This window comes from Diabrotica virgifera, chromosome 4 (assembly GCF_917563875.1).
Source record: "Diabrotica virgifera virgifera chromosome 4, PGI_DIABVI_V3a".
Lineage (NCBI taxonomy): Eukaryota > Metazoa > Arthropoda > Insecta > Coleoptera > Chrysomelidae > Diabrotica > Diabrotica virgifera.
Genome location: NC_065446.1, coordinates 41849943 through 41867496, shown reverse-complemented (window position 1 = coordinate 41867496; position 17554 = coordinate 41849943). Strand labels below are relative to the sequence as shown.

At 32.4% G+C, this 17554-nt stretch overlaps 1 protein-coding gene across 1 annotated transcript in view; it reads left to right on the top strand.

Annotated features, from left to right (window-relative positions):
- Positions 1–17554, top strand: part of LOC114325498 (suppressor of lurcher protein 1) — a 933155-nt gene that overhangs the window by 559008 nt on the left and 356593 nt on the right. Inside the window, exon 5 of the mRNA XM_050648175.1 lies at positions 1601–1757. Within this exon, the coding sequence (XP_050504132.1) occupies positions 1601–1757 (157 nt within the window). The remainder of the gene's footprint in view (positions 1–1600; positions 1758–17554) is intronic.

Below are 17554 nucleotides of genomic sequence, written 5' to 3'. Positions count from 1 at the left end.
TCTATTTCTCCATTACTCTGTAATACCGATCCTAGGTACTTAAAACTATTGCTTTTCACAATCATTTCACATGCCCTAATACTAGTCGTTACTCCCTCATACATATCCCTCACAATCTTTACATATTCACCAGGGACTCCTTTCTTATTGAGTGCCCACCACAGAATCTCTCGAGGAACTCTATCATATGCTTTCTCAAGATCAATGAATACCATATGAGCGTTTGTTTCTTTACTCCTGTATTTTTCCATCAACTGCCTTATAATGAAAATTGCATCTGTTGTTGATCTACCCTGCATAAAGCCAAATTGATTCTCGGATATTTCGGTCTCTTCGCGTATCCGTCTATCAATTACTCTTTCCCATATTTTCATGGTGTGGCTAAGCAGTTTTATAGCCCTGTAGTTTGTACATTGTTTTATATCTCCCTTGTTTTTGTAAACAGGTACCAGTATACTGCTTCTCCATTCGTCTGGCATTTGTCCGACTTCCATAATTCTATTAAACAGACCTGCTAGCCACCTTGTTCCTGTCTCTCCCAATGCTCTCAATACTTCCCCAGGAATATCATCTGGTCCTACCGCTTTTCCTTTCTGTATTTTTTGAAGCGCTTGAGCCACTTCCTCGTTGGTTATTTTGGTGACCATTGCTGCTACTGTTACCGTTGACTCTACAGGCTGTCTGTCAAATTCTTCATTTAATAAACTGTCAAAGTACTTTCTCCATCTCTTTTTGACATCCCTTTCGTGAACTAGTATTTTATTATTTTCATCTCGGATACATCTAATCTGATTAAGATCTTTTGCTTTCTTTGCTCTCTGTTTGGCTATTTTATACATCTTCGTTTCGCCTTCCCTGGTATCAAGTTGATCGTATAGGTTTGAATACGCTTCTGCTTTGGCTTTTGCTACTGCTACTTTCGCTTCCTTTTTCGCCACCATATAGTTTTGAAGATCTGTGTCGGATCTGGTTTCTTGCCACTTTTTATATAATTTTCTCTTCTCTTTTATGAAGAGATTTATTCTCTTCTATTTTACTATTTTTACTATTTTTACTATTTTTTTAATATTGTTACTATTTTTACTATTTTAACTATTTTAACTATTTTTACTGTTTTTGCTATTTTTACTATTTTTGCTATTTTTACTATTTTTACTATTTTTACTATTTTTTACTCTTGGAATAGACTCAATACACGCCGAAATATGAGTTATAGAGGTATTTTTATTTAAAAATTTTATTCAAAATTGGATATAATGAATGTTTTTGTATTTCTATCACTTAGAGATCTACATACTGTTCTTTGACTCTTAAATTATGTAAAATAAAAGTTAACCTAAAATATTTATATAACCTAAGATATTTCATTCTAAAATTATGTCAATTTTTAATACATTAGAAAACTAAAATGGAAAAGTTTAGATCCAGTGTAACGAAAAGTAATAAGAAATAATTTCAACAAAAATGACTAACACTGAGAATATTAAAATTGTTCATATGTCATTTAAGTTTCTAATAATTCGGAAAATATTGCCACAATGTGGTGGCAAAGCCAATTAAGTATATGAAACAAACCTTAAAGTTTTGGTTCTATTTTTAGGATTATTTCGCACTGACGGTTGGAAATTGCCGAGTACCACTTGTGACTATGAGTTTTACAGTTCGGACCATTCACAACTTTATGGAAAATTCTACTCTCCGAGATTTCCATCTAGTTATCCCAAGAATATTAGATGTACTTACAAGTTTCAAGGAAGGTATGTGTTACATTTATTGCAACTGTGTACGAATGAAATATACAGGAATCTTCTAAATATATTTAGTCTGGGCTGATTACCGGAGAATTGGCCATTTTTGGGAAAAGTTATTTACCAGCAATTTTATTGCTGGAATCGAATCTTATGATTTTATATATTAATAATATAGATATGCAAAGTCCGCAGATAGTGTGCTACTTTTTTTATAAACAAAATGGCGCACGAAAATCGTGTTTTTTTCAATTTTTGCTCTATAACTCCAAAGATTTTAACTTTAGACCAAAAACACCCAAATAAAAATTCACCGCAATTAAATTCTGCATAGAGACGTGTTTTTCTGATTTACTTCGACGAAAACTTTCCCCGAAAAAAGCGGGTTTTTCCAACAAAATCTTTAATGTTCAACTAAACTTTTAGATAAGTAGTTGTTAATCAATAATTAAATAACTTGGTAACGTAAAAGCCCTTTCCGTATATATTATAATTCCAGAAGCCGATAGAAATTGAATGAACAGTTTAGCAACAATTGAAATGTTAATTAAAAATTTACGGTCGCTATAATAACGACAATGATTACGATGCATAAGAATTACTATTATTTTTTCATAAAAAGACACTATACCTATCTAATGTACTTTACATAATTGAAATTGGACTATGTAAGCCGCCTCAGAAATATTTTAAAATTATAAACAATTTTTTGGCTTATAAACAAATAGAATATCTCGGGAAATATTAAACTAAATTAAATTATGAAAACGGTATTCGAAAGACAGCGGCAGGATGCTTCTTTTAAAAGAAAAACGTTTAATTATGACGAGTGGTTCTTGAGATACAACTGGTAAAAGTTGACCGAAATTTACGGCAAAGATATAAACAATAGGATCATAATTTTCAAACCATCACCTTTTTATTTTTATCCTCTTTCTCCACACCAATTTTCAGATCTTTAAAATCCTCATAACATATATTATTATAATAAAAACTATCGATAATACGTGTGAAAATTGACAAAAATAGCAAAATCCCAATCAAAAATTAGGTTGGAGAAAATGTAACCCTCAAATTTCAAAATCGGTATACGTTAAAAAAAATGCATTTTCTCGGCTTCCCATGGAGCAATTTCCTTCATTCTTTTTTTGTTCCCAAGTATTTCGAGTAGAGCCATCGAACTAACGCATTAATAAATGTCAAACTTGCTTTTGTTTTGTTATAATAAATTAATTTATTTATTATAACAAAATATTTTAATTTGTTTAAATAAAACTTGTTTAAATAATTATACAGCTTTCAAATGAGAATATTTATGTTTCTAACTTTAAAAGGTACACTTGTAGTAAGTTTATCTAAAAAAAAGCCTACAACTGGAAAAAATATGTAATTTTCTGCTCTTATAAATAAATTAATCTATTATAACAAAACAAAAGCAAGTTTGACATTTAATAGTGCGTTAGACCGATGGCTCTACTCGAGTTATTAGGGAGCAAAAAAAGAATGAAAGAAATTGCTCCATGGGAAACCGAGAAAATGCATTTTGTTAACGTATACCGATTTTCAACTTTGAGGGTTACATTTTCTCCAACCTATTTTTTGATTGGAATTTTGCTATTTTTGGCAATTTTCACACGTATTATCGATAGTTTTTATTATAATAATATATCTTATGAGGATTTTAAAGATATGAAAATTGGTGTGGCGAAAGAGGACAAAAATAAAAAGGTGATGGTTTGAAAATTATGATCCTATTGTTTATATCTTTGCCGTAAATTCCGGTCAAATTTGACCGGTTGTATCTCAGGAACCACTCGTCATAATTAAACGTTTTTTCTTTTAAAAGAAGCGTCCTGTCGCTTTCTTTCGAATACCGTTTTCACAATTTAATTTAGTTTAATATTTCCCGAGATATTCTATTTGTTTATAAACCAAAAATTGTTTATAATTTTAAAATATTCCTGAGGTCGCTTAAATTTCAATTTCAGTTCTGTATATTACATTAGATAGGTATAGTGTCTTTTTATGAAAAAATCATAGTTATTCTTATGCATCATAATTATTGTCCTTATTATAGCGACCGTAAATTTTTAATTAACATTTTAATTGTTGCTAAACTGTTCATTCAATTTCCACAGACTTCTGGAATTATAATATATACGGAAAGGGCTTTTACGTTACCAAGTTATTTAATTATTGATTAACAACTACTTATCTAAAAGTTTAGTTGAAAATTAAAGATTTTGTTGGAAAAACCCGCTTTTTCCGGGGAAAGTTTTCGTCGAAGTATATCGGAAAAAACACGTCTTTATGTAGAATTTAATTGCGGTGAATTTTTGTTTGGGTATTTTTGGTCTAAAGTTAAAATCTTTGGAGTTATAGAGCAAAAATTGAAAAAAACACGATTTTCGGGCGCTATTTTGTTTATAAAAAAAGTAGCACACTATCTGCGGACTTTGCATATCTATATTATTAATACATACAATAATAAGATTCGATTCCAGCAATAAAATTGCTGGTAAATAACTTTTCCTTGTATTTTGCTAATTAGCCCAGAGTAATTGTGTAGGTACAAAAATATGTGCGCTATAATAGTCCAATTAATGAAGCTTAAAATAGGACAAAACCTCGCAATATTTACACAACGGATCGATTTGCATAAAAATTTGATAATAAGTAGGTAGTTGATAGTCCAAAGATCAAAATCTGTATGATGCTGAAAGGCGCTTTTACCATGGGGGTGGTTGCCGCCCCATGTCGGGGGTGGAAACTTTTTATTATAGTTTGACAGCAAAAGTTGGTAAAAACATTCATTCTAAGCAAAAAACGTTCAATACATTTATTGATAAAATGAATAGTTTTCGATTTATTCGCTATCCAAAATGTTAGTTATATGTATATGGAAAAAATCAATGTTTTTATTCAGTGTTCTGCTAATAACTCAAAAAGTTTTCGTATTATCAAAACAACAATGCTTAATCAAAATGTACTCTTTGAAAAAATAAACAAACCCGTGTTTTCTATTTTTCTTTACGACCAATAGTAATCGAGCTATACTTTATTATATGGTAGCTCTTCTTCGTCAAATGCTAAATATTGTAGTTTCAAAGTCAAAAGACGGGAAAACTATGCATTTTTCGAGGATAACTAATTTAAAGTATTTAAAAATATCTTTCTCCAGAAATTAAAAAGGTCTCTATCTTAAAAATTAAGTGACTTATAATGAAAAGAATGTCAGTCCCTATTTTTTTCAGTGAAAAAGTGATCCGACACAACTGCCTAATCACTACCCTAATTAAAATTAGTCATTGACCTTATTTGGTCCTCTTTACTTATGTATTATTAATAGGTTCTAGAAGTTTGACTGGCTTAGGATGATTAGTTTTAAAAAAATGGAGTTAAAAGCGAATAACGAATTTTTGTAGTTTGGTAAAAAATGCCATTTTCTTCAGAATAGATAGATTAGCATCAGAGATACGAAAAAATGTTAAAATATGAAATTGTATGTTATTTAATTCCCAAAAACTTGGTTTGAAAATATTTTTTCTACGGCAAAAATTGAGTGAATCGTAAATGAGTATAATATCGGAAAACATTGATTTTTTCGATATAAAATTAACACTTTCGATAGCGAATAAATCGAAAACTAATTTTTTTTTAAAAATGTATAGAACATTTTTTGTTTAGAATGAATATTTTTATCAACATTTGCGGTCAAAGTATAATAAGAAATTTCCACCACCGAGATGGGGTGGCAACAACACCATGGTAAAAGCGGCTTTTAGCATCGCAATATAGATTTTGATCCTTGAACTATCCACTACTTATTCTCAAATTTTCAAGCAAATCGATCCATTCTGTAAAAATTGCGAGGTGAAAAGCTTCAGTTCCTGTACTATAAGTGGAAATTATCTGATTATTAGTCAATAATCTTAAAACCTATAGCAAAAATTGGAAAAAAATTTTAATGCATACATGATTAAATCACAAACATACTTTTTTCTGAAAAAGTGTGTCAAGTTTAATAGCTGGGGTGTACCTACTGATCACGAACATGGTGCTGAAACTGGGTCTACCCCAAAATCCCGACAGCCAAAATCCCGACAGCCAAAATCCCGACAGCCAAAATCACGACAGCCAAAATCCCGACGGCCAAAATCCCAACAAGCCAGAATCCCGACAGGCCAAAGTCCCGACAGGCCAGAATCCCGACAGGTTTGATAAGTTTCTTTTTAACATAATATAATTACATTTATTTCTTGTTTTTTGTTTATGGCCATCTGTTTTTAATTTTTTGTTACTAAACAAAAGTATTTTGTATTAAAAGTATTAAACAAAAGTCGGAATTTTTACTTATGCGAGGTTTGTTGCATGTCGGGATTTTGGCCTGTCGGGATTCTAGCGTGTCGGTGTTTTGGCCGTCGGGATTTTGGCTGTCGTGATTTTGGCTGTCGGGATTTTGGCTGTCGGGATTTTGGGCGGCACCAGCTGAAACTATATATTGAAACTATATTTAATAGAAATTACACATAAATTAAGTTGTTCATAAAACAACAATAGAGTATAATCTACGATAGACAGTTGTTGGTTATTTATGTGAATTTTTGTGAGTGGGCCCCTTTTCAAGATCTAGCAGTAATCAGCAATCATTCTAACATCCCATTTCATTGGTAACATCTCTCCATCTCCTTTCTGTTTTGATAGAACATCTTGCTCCCACGATTCACTATGTTCCTCGCTGATAGCTCAAAGATTTTCGAGAAAACAGTTAACGTGGAAATCTCCAAAAATTAATTTTTGACGTTCATATTTCATCCCAGTTTTTTATAATTTTCGACCATATTGGCTACCATTTCTTTGTAGTTTGGAGACTTTTTGTTTACAAGGAAACTTCTATGGCTTCTACGAAAAAACATGATGCTTCAGATTCATCCTGAGTCATTGTACTCTGGAATAATATATCCAATTTTTGGTTCGACCTTAAGGGCCTACCAAAGTACAAGTCTTTAAGTATAGCTTTAAAAAGTGCAGGAAATTTTCCGCACAGGTATGTAAAACGGTGACCATGTTTATTCAGAGCTTTGAAAAATTGCTTCAACAATCCAAACTTTATATGAAAGAAAGGCAAAAGAACCAATTTTAGGTCAACAAATACATCGGGCTGCACATTTTTTGTCTCGGTACAACTCTTTGTCTGAGTGGCGATTTTTTCTTAACGTACCCTAATCCACTTGCACAAAAAGCATGGACACTTTGTGAATACAGACTGCTGACCCAAATACATGGATATTATTTTGAGGTCTGCTCAGTGCTCATGGCTTCCAACACGATTCGGTATACTTTACTTTATTTAGCAACAGCTCTAGATTTTCATATTTTTTTTTGAGATACATGGAGTGAGTAATAGGCGCCGAGGCACGGTAGACAAAGACTACCTCTGTCTGACTGTCTTTGTCTACCGTGGCGCCGAGGCATACTATATCTTAACATTGTGCAACAAGACACCTTTCAGATTTATCGTTGAAGAAACGATAAATAACCGACTTAATGTGGAATCGTAATTGTCAACTTTCATTTTCATGACTACTTTAGGAACATTATTACAATCTGCCAGTGACCCTTGACAGAAATATTCCGAGAACTCTTTTTCACGATGTTTATCCCACGGAAATGAGGTCCCTGGATCAAGCAGATTTTTATCTGTCAGTCGTGATCCTAAGATTTATGGTTGGTTTATATCAGGAATAAATTCGTCTCCATAGGCTTTTACTTTAAACTTTCATCTGATGACTGATGTTGGGTGGTTTGAAGAAAGGGTGGAAGAATGGAGATTCCTGATCCATGAGGTCCAGGTTGTTTAGTAAACGGTAAATAGTATGGTATAACTAGACTCAAACCCAGACATCCAAAGTGAAAGTTTTCCTTTAACAGTAAATTGTTCTATATGGTCCACATATTTTTCAGTTAAAAGTTACATTATTTTGAGCGTCGGGTTTGGGGGGCAGGTGGGGAAGAAATCGGCAAATTAGTAGTTTTTTACGTTTTTCGTCAATGTCGCCAATGTTTCTAAAACTATGTGGTTTAGCGTGAACAATGTTATATACAAAAATATTCTACTTTACATTTTAAACAAAAAAGGTCCTGTGAATAAACCTCCTAACACTAACGGTTCCAAAGTTACGGAGGTGGTATAGTATAATTGGTCCAAAAAAAAGCCTAACCCAGTCATCGAAAATAAAAGTTTTCCTCCAACACCAAAAATTATTCTACATCTTATATGGTCCACACATTGTTCAGTAAAAATTTACACAATTTTGAGCGTAGGGTTTGCGAGGAGGGGGAGGGGAGAAGTGGGTAGATTAGTAGTTTTTTACGTTTTTCGTCAATATTTCTAAACCTAAGCGGTTTAGCGTGAACAGGTTTAGCTATGCAAAAATGTGCTACATTAATCTTGAAAATTTTACTGTTCGAAAGATATTCATTCGACATTGTCCATAGAAGGTTCAGATAGGGTTTCTTCCAGGTACCAGAGATTTATATGGCCTAAGCTTGTAGAAGCCTCTTGAAGGTGGTGAGGTTGACGTTCCTTCAAGAGCTTATCAGTAACATACCACCGGCCATTGAAATAGCAAATTATATTTAGAAAACACAGTTCAGTTAAAAAATTAGTTTTCTCAGTAACAATATTGTAATTTGCCCAAAAATTGTAAAAAATATGGAAAACTTCCTCTTTACACCCTCTGTAACTTTGTAACCGTTGATTTTAGGACAATTATGCATAGGACCTCTTTCGTTTCTTTAATGTATAACATTTTTGTATAGAATATGGTTCACGCTAAACCGCTTACGTTTAGAAGTATTGACGAAAATGTAAAAAACTACCAATTTACCGATTTCTCCCCTCCCCCTCGCCCCATACCCAACGCTTAAAATGGTGTAAATTTTTACTGAACAATATGCGGACCATATAGAGCAATTTAGCGTTGGAGGAAAACTTTTATTTTGGATGACAGGGTTAGGCCTTTTTGGACCAATATACTATTCTACCTCCCTAACTTGCGAACCGTTCGTTTTAGAAGGATTATATATACAACATTTTTTGTTTAGAATTTAATGTAGAACATTTTTGAATAAAAGACTGTTCACGCTAAACCTCATGGTTTTAGAAATATTGCCGAAAAACTTAAAAACTACTAATTTACCGATTTTTCTCCCACCTCCCCCTCCCCCCAAACCCGACTCTCAACAGGGTGGAACTTTTTACTGAACATTATGTGGACCATATAGAACAATTTGGTATTGGAGGTAAACTTTCACTTTGGATGTCTGGGTTATGACTTTTTTTGGATCAATTGTGTCATACTAAAATCAGAATAATGAATCGAATGTTTTTTTTTTCGAATTGAAACCCTCGACATCGTAGGAGCAAAAGTAACAGTCGTCTTCATGGTTTTTTCGTTCCCTTTCTCCAGCCATCATGGGAATGCCAAAGGGTAAAGGGCTAAGTGTACCGTTTGTTCATTTTGTTTGTAGCCAAATACACAATATGGTTCCACACAAAACCAAGGTTTGTCCTGATCACCAAGCTTTACACCAAAGTAAATCTTGATAAGATTGCTTTATAAATTCTGTTGTTTTTTTAATGACTTGTTATCGTTAAATCACCTGATAGGTGTCTTGACACTGGTGGGCATTGCTGAACCAAGACCTCCGTATAATCAAAAATTTATAATTTACTATTTAGTTGGAAAAAAATAATTATATTAACGTTTCGACGCCCAAATATGGTGTCGTTGTCAAAATACAAAATACTACTTTTTTTTATTTTTTTTCAGTAGTATTTTGTATTTTGACAATGACACCCGATTTGGGCGTCGAAACGTCAATAAAATTATTTCTTTCAATTTAATTGTGGCTTATTTCTCATCTAAATACTTAATTATAAAAATGCCACAAGAAAATAGCTTAAGAACAACATCAAAAATTTATATTGGCATAAATTTGCAAACATACTAATTGGTCAGAACGCGACGAAAGAAGTGGAAATATGATGTGAAGTGAGACAAGGATGTGTTTTATCGCCTCTACTTTTTAATAGCTATTCCGAATTTATTTCAAAGAAGCCTTAGATAGAAGATGCAGGCATTAAAATCAACGGAATTATTTTCAACAATCTCAGATAAACAGTCGACACGGTACTGATTGTTTCCAATGAAAAGAGTTGCAGCAACTTGTAAACAGGTTGACCAACGTGTGTGGTGAGTACGGGCTAAAGCTTTATACTTAAAGACAAAAACAACTTCTACAAATGCAAATATGTACCTCCAAACTTTAAAAAATGGGTATAGTCGAGGAAATGAAGCATTTTGGCTCGCAATTTTTTCGTCCAGCATGGATTTACTTGAAATTTTCACAGAAGGTAGGGAATAGTCCAAGGATCATTTTCTATATCATGCCGCTGTAAGCTAAAACCTTGGGGTGGTTGCCACCCCATCTCGGGGGCGGGAATTTTTTATTACATTTTAACAATGTAAATCGATGTAAAAAGTAATTCTAAGAAAAAAATGTTTTTTACATTTTCTTCGTAAAACTAATATTTTTCGAGTTATTCGCGCTTGAAAGTAACAGTTTTTCGATGAAAAAATCGACTTTTTTAGAGGGTTTTTTGAGAATACCTCGAAAAATATGCATTTAATAAAAAAAACTGTAGATATCAAAATTGTATCTTTTAGTAATACAAACCAAATTCTTTTTCTGTAATATCTTTAAGTTCAATAGAAACCGATATACGGCATGTTAAAAGTCAGCTTTTTTCGTCAAATTCATAATTTGAAATATTCAAATTAAAATAGCGGAAAAAATTTGCATTTTTCGAAGAAAACTTAATACTCTTTTTTCAAGTATACAGCTAGGCCTCACAAATAGTTATTATAAAAAGTTTCTAGCCTGAAAATTAAGCGACTTATGATCAAAAAAGGTAGGTACCTGCTTTTCTCTATGAAAAAATCAGTGAAAACAACCCCCTAAGTACCCTCCTTATTAAAAATTGGTCTTTCATATTTATATTTTCAATACACGCAAGAAGTTTCACCTATTTAAAAGGCCTAATTTTAGAAAAATTGGAGTTTAAAGAAAAATTAATTTTTTGAAATTTCCCATTTTTCACCTTTTACTTCAAAATATCTCCGAAAATACTGGAGATACGAAAAAAATAATAGATTGCTAAACTGTAGATTTATTAATAATTAAAATTCTCTTGTGCATAGATTTTCATTGCAGTGAACAGTTAGCGACATATAGCTGTTTAAACCTCTATTTACGAGCAAACACCCCTTTATTCGAGCCCTTTAAACCCACCCTAATTAAAAACTAAGGGATCTTACGGAATTAAGTTTACACCGTCTTATAACTCTTTAAAAGTCCTACAAAGTCATTTTTGAAAAAACTTTTTATCGCCAAAAATGAGCTATGTTTATAGAATATTTTTTTTTTCGAAAAATTCGGATAGTCCGGTTATGGATAATTTTCAATGTATGTATAATACCACAGAACCGGTTCGTATGCTGGTATATGACTAAAAAACTATTTGTATTTTTATTTGCACATATTTGTAAATTCGTATTTTTGTGTAAATAAATGTTTTTGTAATTGTTTATTTCTACTTTTATTTCTGTATAGATCTATTAACCCTTAACTACAGACATCCCAATATTATCACGTAACTACAGACTCCCGGTATTTTTTACCGGTCATTATAAAATAGAGTCAAAATATAAAATTAATAATAAAAAACAAAAACGTTTTGCATTATGTGTTTTTATGGAGTCTCTAGATATGGGAAAAATGGTAAAATGAGTGATTTTAATAAAATAATACAAGATTTTTGAAGAATAATCTATTAAACCAGAATTTTGGTAACATTTTTGGTCTATTGAAACAAACAGCCATAAATGCTATGGACAAAAATTTAAACTTTTTTTTAACAAATAAACGTAACATAGAATCACAAAGGAAATATACAATAGCATCCACGAAAATTTTTACATCCATGAAAAAAAATCTGCAAGGGGTAAAATTGTAATAAAGTTAAATGGCAATTCCATTTTTGCAAAGTGTCCTCAAAATTTTTATCTTCAAATTTGACCTTCATTGAAGGTCCAGGATGTCTTCCACAGTCCATTTCTTTACTTTTTCCCCAAAAACACAAAAAAATAATGTATACATTTCAGATTTACAAATATAGTACTCATATAAAAATACTCCCTTAACACAGACATCCGGTAATTTTTACCGGTTAAGATTTTTGATGTGTACCAGAAAAGAAAATATTGGCAATACACAATACACGCTTTGACTAGCATTGTTATACAAACTGCCCGAGAGGTACAGAGACACAGTCATGAACTTGTAAGTTGTGAGGTTACCACGAAATCCACATTTTGGGAATGCTTGCCGGTAAAAAATACCGGATGTCTGTAGTTAAGGGTTAAAATATCTACTTATAAAAACTGTAATGTTATAAGGGTGGTTTTTAAGAGTTGAAATATTATGATATTATATCCTAAAGTATAAAACAATCATTATTTTAACCAATCAAAACCAAATTTTACCCATATTAAAGTTTAAAATATTTTTATATATTTTTTGAAAATAAGGGGTAGTTTACACCCCTAAAAATAATCAACGCCCTTAAGCATGATATAGAATATGAAGTACAGGGTGATATGATCCTAATCGCAAATTTTTATGTAAATCGATGCAAGCCGAAATTATTCTTTTAGGATAAGTAAATTTTTTATAAATAGCTCCTACAAGGGTGGTTTTAAGAGTTGAAATATTATGGTAATATCTTAAAGCATAAAACAGCCAAACAGAGAGCAAAGAAAGCAAAAGATTTTAATCAGATTAGATGTATCCGAGATGAAAATAATAAAATACTAGTTCACGAAAGGGATGTCAAAAAGAGATGGAGAAAGTACTTTGACAGCTTATTAAATGAAGAATTTGACAGACAGCCTGTAGAGTCAACGGAGACAGTAGCAGCAATGGTCACCAAAATAACCAATGAGGAAGTGGCTCAAGCGCTTCAAAAAATAAAGAAAGGAAAAGCGGTAGGACCAGATGATATTCCTGGGGAAGTATGGAGAGCATTGGGAGAGACAGGAACAAGGTGGCTAGCAGGTCTATTTAATAGAATTATGGAAGTTGGACAAATGCCAGACGAATGGAGAAGCAGTATACTGGTACCTGTTTACAAAAACAAGGGAGATATACAACAATGTACAAACTACAGGGCTATAAAACTGCTTAGCCACACCATGAAAATATGGGAAAGAGTAATTGATAGACGGATACGTGAAGAGACCGAAATATCCGAGAATCAATTTGGCTTTATGCAGGGTAGATCAACAACAGATGCAATTTTCACTATAAGGCAGTTGATGGAAAAATACAGGAGTAAAGAAACAAACGCTCATATGGTATTCATTGATCTTGAGAAAGCATATGATAGAGTTCCTCGAGAGATTCTGTGGTGGGCACTCAATAAGAAAGGAGTCCCTGGTGAATATGTAAAGATTGTGAGGGATATGTATGAGGGAGTAACGACTAGTGTTAGGACAGGTGTGGGAGAGACTGATAAATTTCATGTGAAAGTAGGATTGCATCAAGGTTCTGTGCTTAGTCCGTATTTATTCTCATTAGTTTTGGACCAGATAACAGCGAAAATACAGGGTAACATTCCATGGTGCTTAATGTATGCTGATGATGTCGTGTTAGTAGGAAATAGTGAAAGAGACTTAGAACAAAAACTGGAACAGTAGAGACAAGCTCTGGAGGAAAAAGGTTTAAAACTTAGTAGGACAAAAACAGAGTATTTGGAATGTTCATTTAAAGATGGAGCTACTACAAATAAAATGGTATCTTTGGATGGTGAAATGATTGTAAAAAGCAATAGTTTTAAGTACCTAGGATCGGTATTACAGAGTAATGGAGAAATAGATGGAGATGCATGCAGTAGAATTAGGGCTGGATGGATGAAGTGGAAAGAAGCGAGTGGTGTGTTGTGTGACAGAAAAATTCCAATGAAGCTGAAGGGAAAATTCTATAAAACAGCCATAAGACCAGCTATGATGTACGGAACTGAATGTTGGGCAGTGAAAAAGAAAGAGGAACAGCGAATGCATGTGGCGGAAATGAGAATGCTTAGATGGATGAGTGGAGTGACAAAGAAGGATAAAATTAGAAATGAGTATATTAGGGGAAGTCTAGGTGTGGCACCAATTGATGCCAAAATGAGAGAGCATAGGTTAAGATGGTTTGGTCATGTTCAACGTCGAGACGTTAACCACCCAATACGAAGAATAGCTGAAGTGCAGATTCCTGAAAGGAGTAGGAGAGGAAGACCAAAGAAGACCTGGGGGGAGACGATAAGGCAGGACATGTTGGTAAAGGGGATTAACATTGATATGGCCCAAGATAGAATTGTGTGGAGAAATGCAATTAGGGAAGCCGACCCCGCATAGGGATGAGGCAAAGAGAATGATGATGATCTTAAAGCATAAAACAATCATTATGTAACTAATAGGAACCAAATGTTGACAATATTAAAGTTTAAAATGTTATTTTATAATTCTTTGCAATTAGGGGTAGTTTTCACCCTTAAAAATCCAAAAGCGTACAACGGCTCAATATAGAAAATTAACTAGAGGGTAAAATGAGCCTAATCCCAAATTTTTGTACAAATCGATGCTGGACGAAAAAATTGCGAGGTTTTACCATTTTTTCAGCTTCATTTCCTCGACTAGTAGCAGCATTTAAATTTTAATCTGTTTGTCTTTTATCCAGTGTGTTATATGTTATATGTTATTTGTTAGTTTTATCATTAATTTCATGTCTACGACATTCCGGGGCGATATTCTCCTGATGATGTTCTGAGAGCCAAGGTGTACTTGGGCAACATTTAACCCTTTCAGCCTGAATTCTTTTTTCAAAGATAAAATTTTTCTGATGCTGTATTATTCAATTAGACACCGAATTAATACTGAAAATATTTTTATTAAATTTTTGACCCCGTCAAATTCAATACTCCAAAAATTATGTCGGCCTGTGTAACTGATTTATTTCCGTAATTCAGTAGTTTCCCTGCAGTGTTAACCGAGTTTTCATTTAGTTGTAAATACCACTAGAGGTCATTTTCTGCTTTTCCCATGTTAAATAATTGCAATCAAAATTTCTGTTTGTACACCACAGGACACCACTACCACTAATTTGTTAAAGTCAATCCAACAAGAAGTTTCTTTCACGAGTTATATTGGAGAAGTTATTTAAAGTTATATTGGACATGCCTCTCAGTTTATGTAGGAATATACAAAGTTTTGTTTACTGCGGTAATCATAGCTGGTCTGCATAAGCCATTGTGTTGACAGTTGAGTATCTGTTTAAACATGTGTTGTTTGTGTGAACTTCATAACAAGTCAAAGACGTTTAGTATTACATAACTGTGGGTGTTGATTTGCTCAATTGTGTTTATTGGTGAATTCTAAATGAAATAAGCAGTAGGTTAAATTTGAAAAACAGCAATAAATATGCAATAATCGACGACGGCAGGTTCTTCTTGATTTATTTACTTCATAATATATTTTGTATAATATTTTATAAACATGTATACGATGTAATTTATATAGGGTGAGGCAGATAAAGGGCCTATTAGAAATATCTCGAGAACTAAAGACAACTGAATTATGAAAATTTGAATAAGGGTGTTTTGAAGACTGATCTATTTAATGAAAATATTTTCATCTATTTGGTACTTCCGGTTATACCGGAAGTTGCTTATAACTTCGTTTTTTTTAATGGGACACCCTATATATTTTTACATTTTTGGATTCTCCTCGATTTCTTCTTTCTTAAAATATAAGGTTTTGTAAGATTATACAGGGTCAGTTAAAAGATAATTACGTTTCCTTATTAATTTCGTAGCAATATTCACACCCTGTAGGATTGTAGTAGTTTGACATAATAAACTCTGTTTATGTTCAGATGATTTTCAATATAGTTTACTATTGTTAACAATTATTAGTGTAGCTAAATTTTTAATTTTAGTATACAGGGTGGGTCGAAACTCGGAATGAGTATTTTCCGAGTTTTCTTAAATGAAACACCCTATATTTTAGTATTGTAATGAAATGATATTTCATGGTACTTTTTACTTTCTTAAGCATTCCCTATACCTAACTGCCTTAATTTGTCCTTAATTGTTAATCGCACCAACAATCTTAAGTTCGATGGTATTTTGAAACCTGAACCACTATTGGCAATTTTAAGTATCAGTGTAGATTAATATGTATTTATTTCCAAAAAATTATTTATGACTGAATATTTTCACGGTCAATCTAATACAATTTTACCTATTTTGTGTTGCAATTAATGTTTGGCTTGAATCACCAATAACTCACAAATTAAAGAAGTTAGGTATAGGGAATGCTTAAGAAATTAAAAAGTACCATAAAATAGCATTTCATTACAATACTAAAATACAGGGTGTTACATTTAATAAAACGCAGAAAATACTCATTCCTAGTTTCGACCAACCCTGTATACTAAAATGAAAAATTTAACTGTATCAATAACTCTTAACAATAGTAGACTATATTAAAAATCAATTGAACATTAATAGAGTTTATTATGCCAATCTAATACAATCCTACAGGGTGTTAATATTGCTACGAAATTAATAAGAAAACGTAATTATCTTTTAACCTACCCTGTATAATATTACAAAACCTTATATTTTAAGAAAGAAAAAATCGAGGAGAATTCAAAAATGTAAAAATATACAGGTTGTCCCATTTAAAAAAACGAAGTTATATTCAACTTCCGGTATAACCGGAAGTAGCAAAAAGAAGAAAATATTTTCATTAAATAGTTCATACCTCAAAACCCCTGTATTCCAATTTATAAGATTCTCTTAGCTTTAGTTCTCGAGATATTTCTAATAGACCCTTTATCTGCCTCACCCTGTATATATATACAGTGCTATACAGTGCGCATAAATTCATTATTTCGTAAACCGGCGACATTAAGGAAAAATCCTGAAACAGGTCGACTTTTATTTTTAAATTCCGATCTTTTGGCATATACAGTAAAACCTGTCAATAACGGTCACTAAAAATGACATAACTATTGGCCGATATAAAAAGGTGCCCGCTAATACCAGGTTTTGTAGTCCACAAATTTTGGTTTGGGGAACTTTGAAACTGGCCGGCTAGTTCAGGTGGCCGGTTTTGACAGGTGGCCTTTAACACAAGTTTTACTGTATATCATACTAGTGACGTCATCCATCTGGGCGTGATGACGTACTCGATGATTTTTTAATGAGAATATGGGTCATGTGATAGCTCATTTGAAAGGGTATTCAATTCTCTATTCACTAATATAAACGTTAACATAAATATGTATACAAGGCGTTCAAAAAAAAACATTTTTTTAGTTAAAATAATTGAGACAAAAAGAAGAATGTACATATATAATTTATTTAATTCAAAATACGTTTTACTGTTGTCAGAAAACAGGAAGAAATATTGTTTTTCGCTTAAATTCAATGTTAAAGCTACCACCCACATGTCTCTTGGCAGTTTGAACATTTCGTTTAAGCGAAATTCAACGTTTATTTATCAAATAATATTTCCTTCTGTTTACTGACAGTAGTAAAATGTATTTTGAATTAAATAAATTACATATATTCTTCTTTTTGTCAACATAAAGACTAACATAATTATTTATACAGGGTATTCCAAAAACATTTT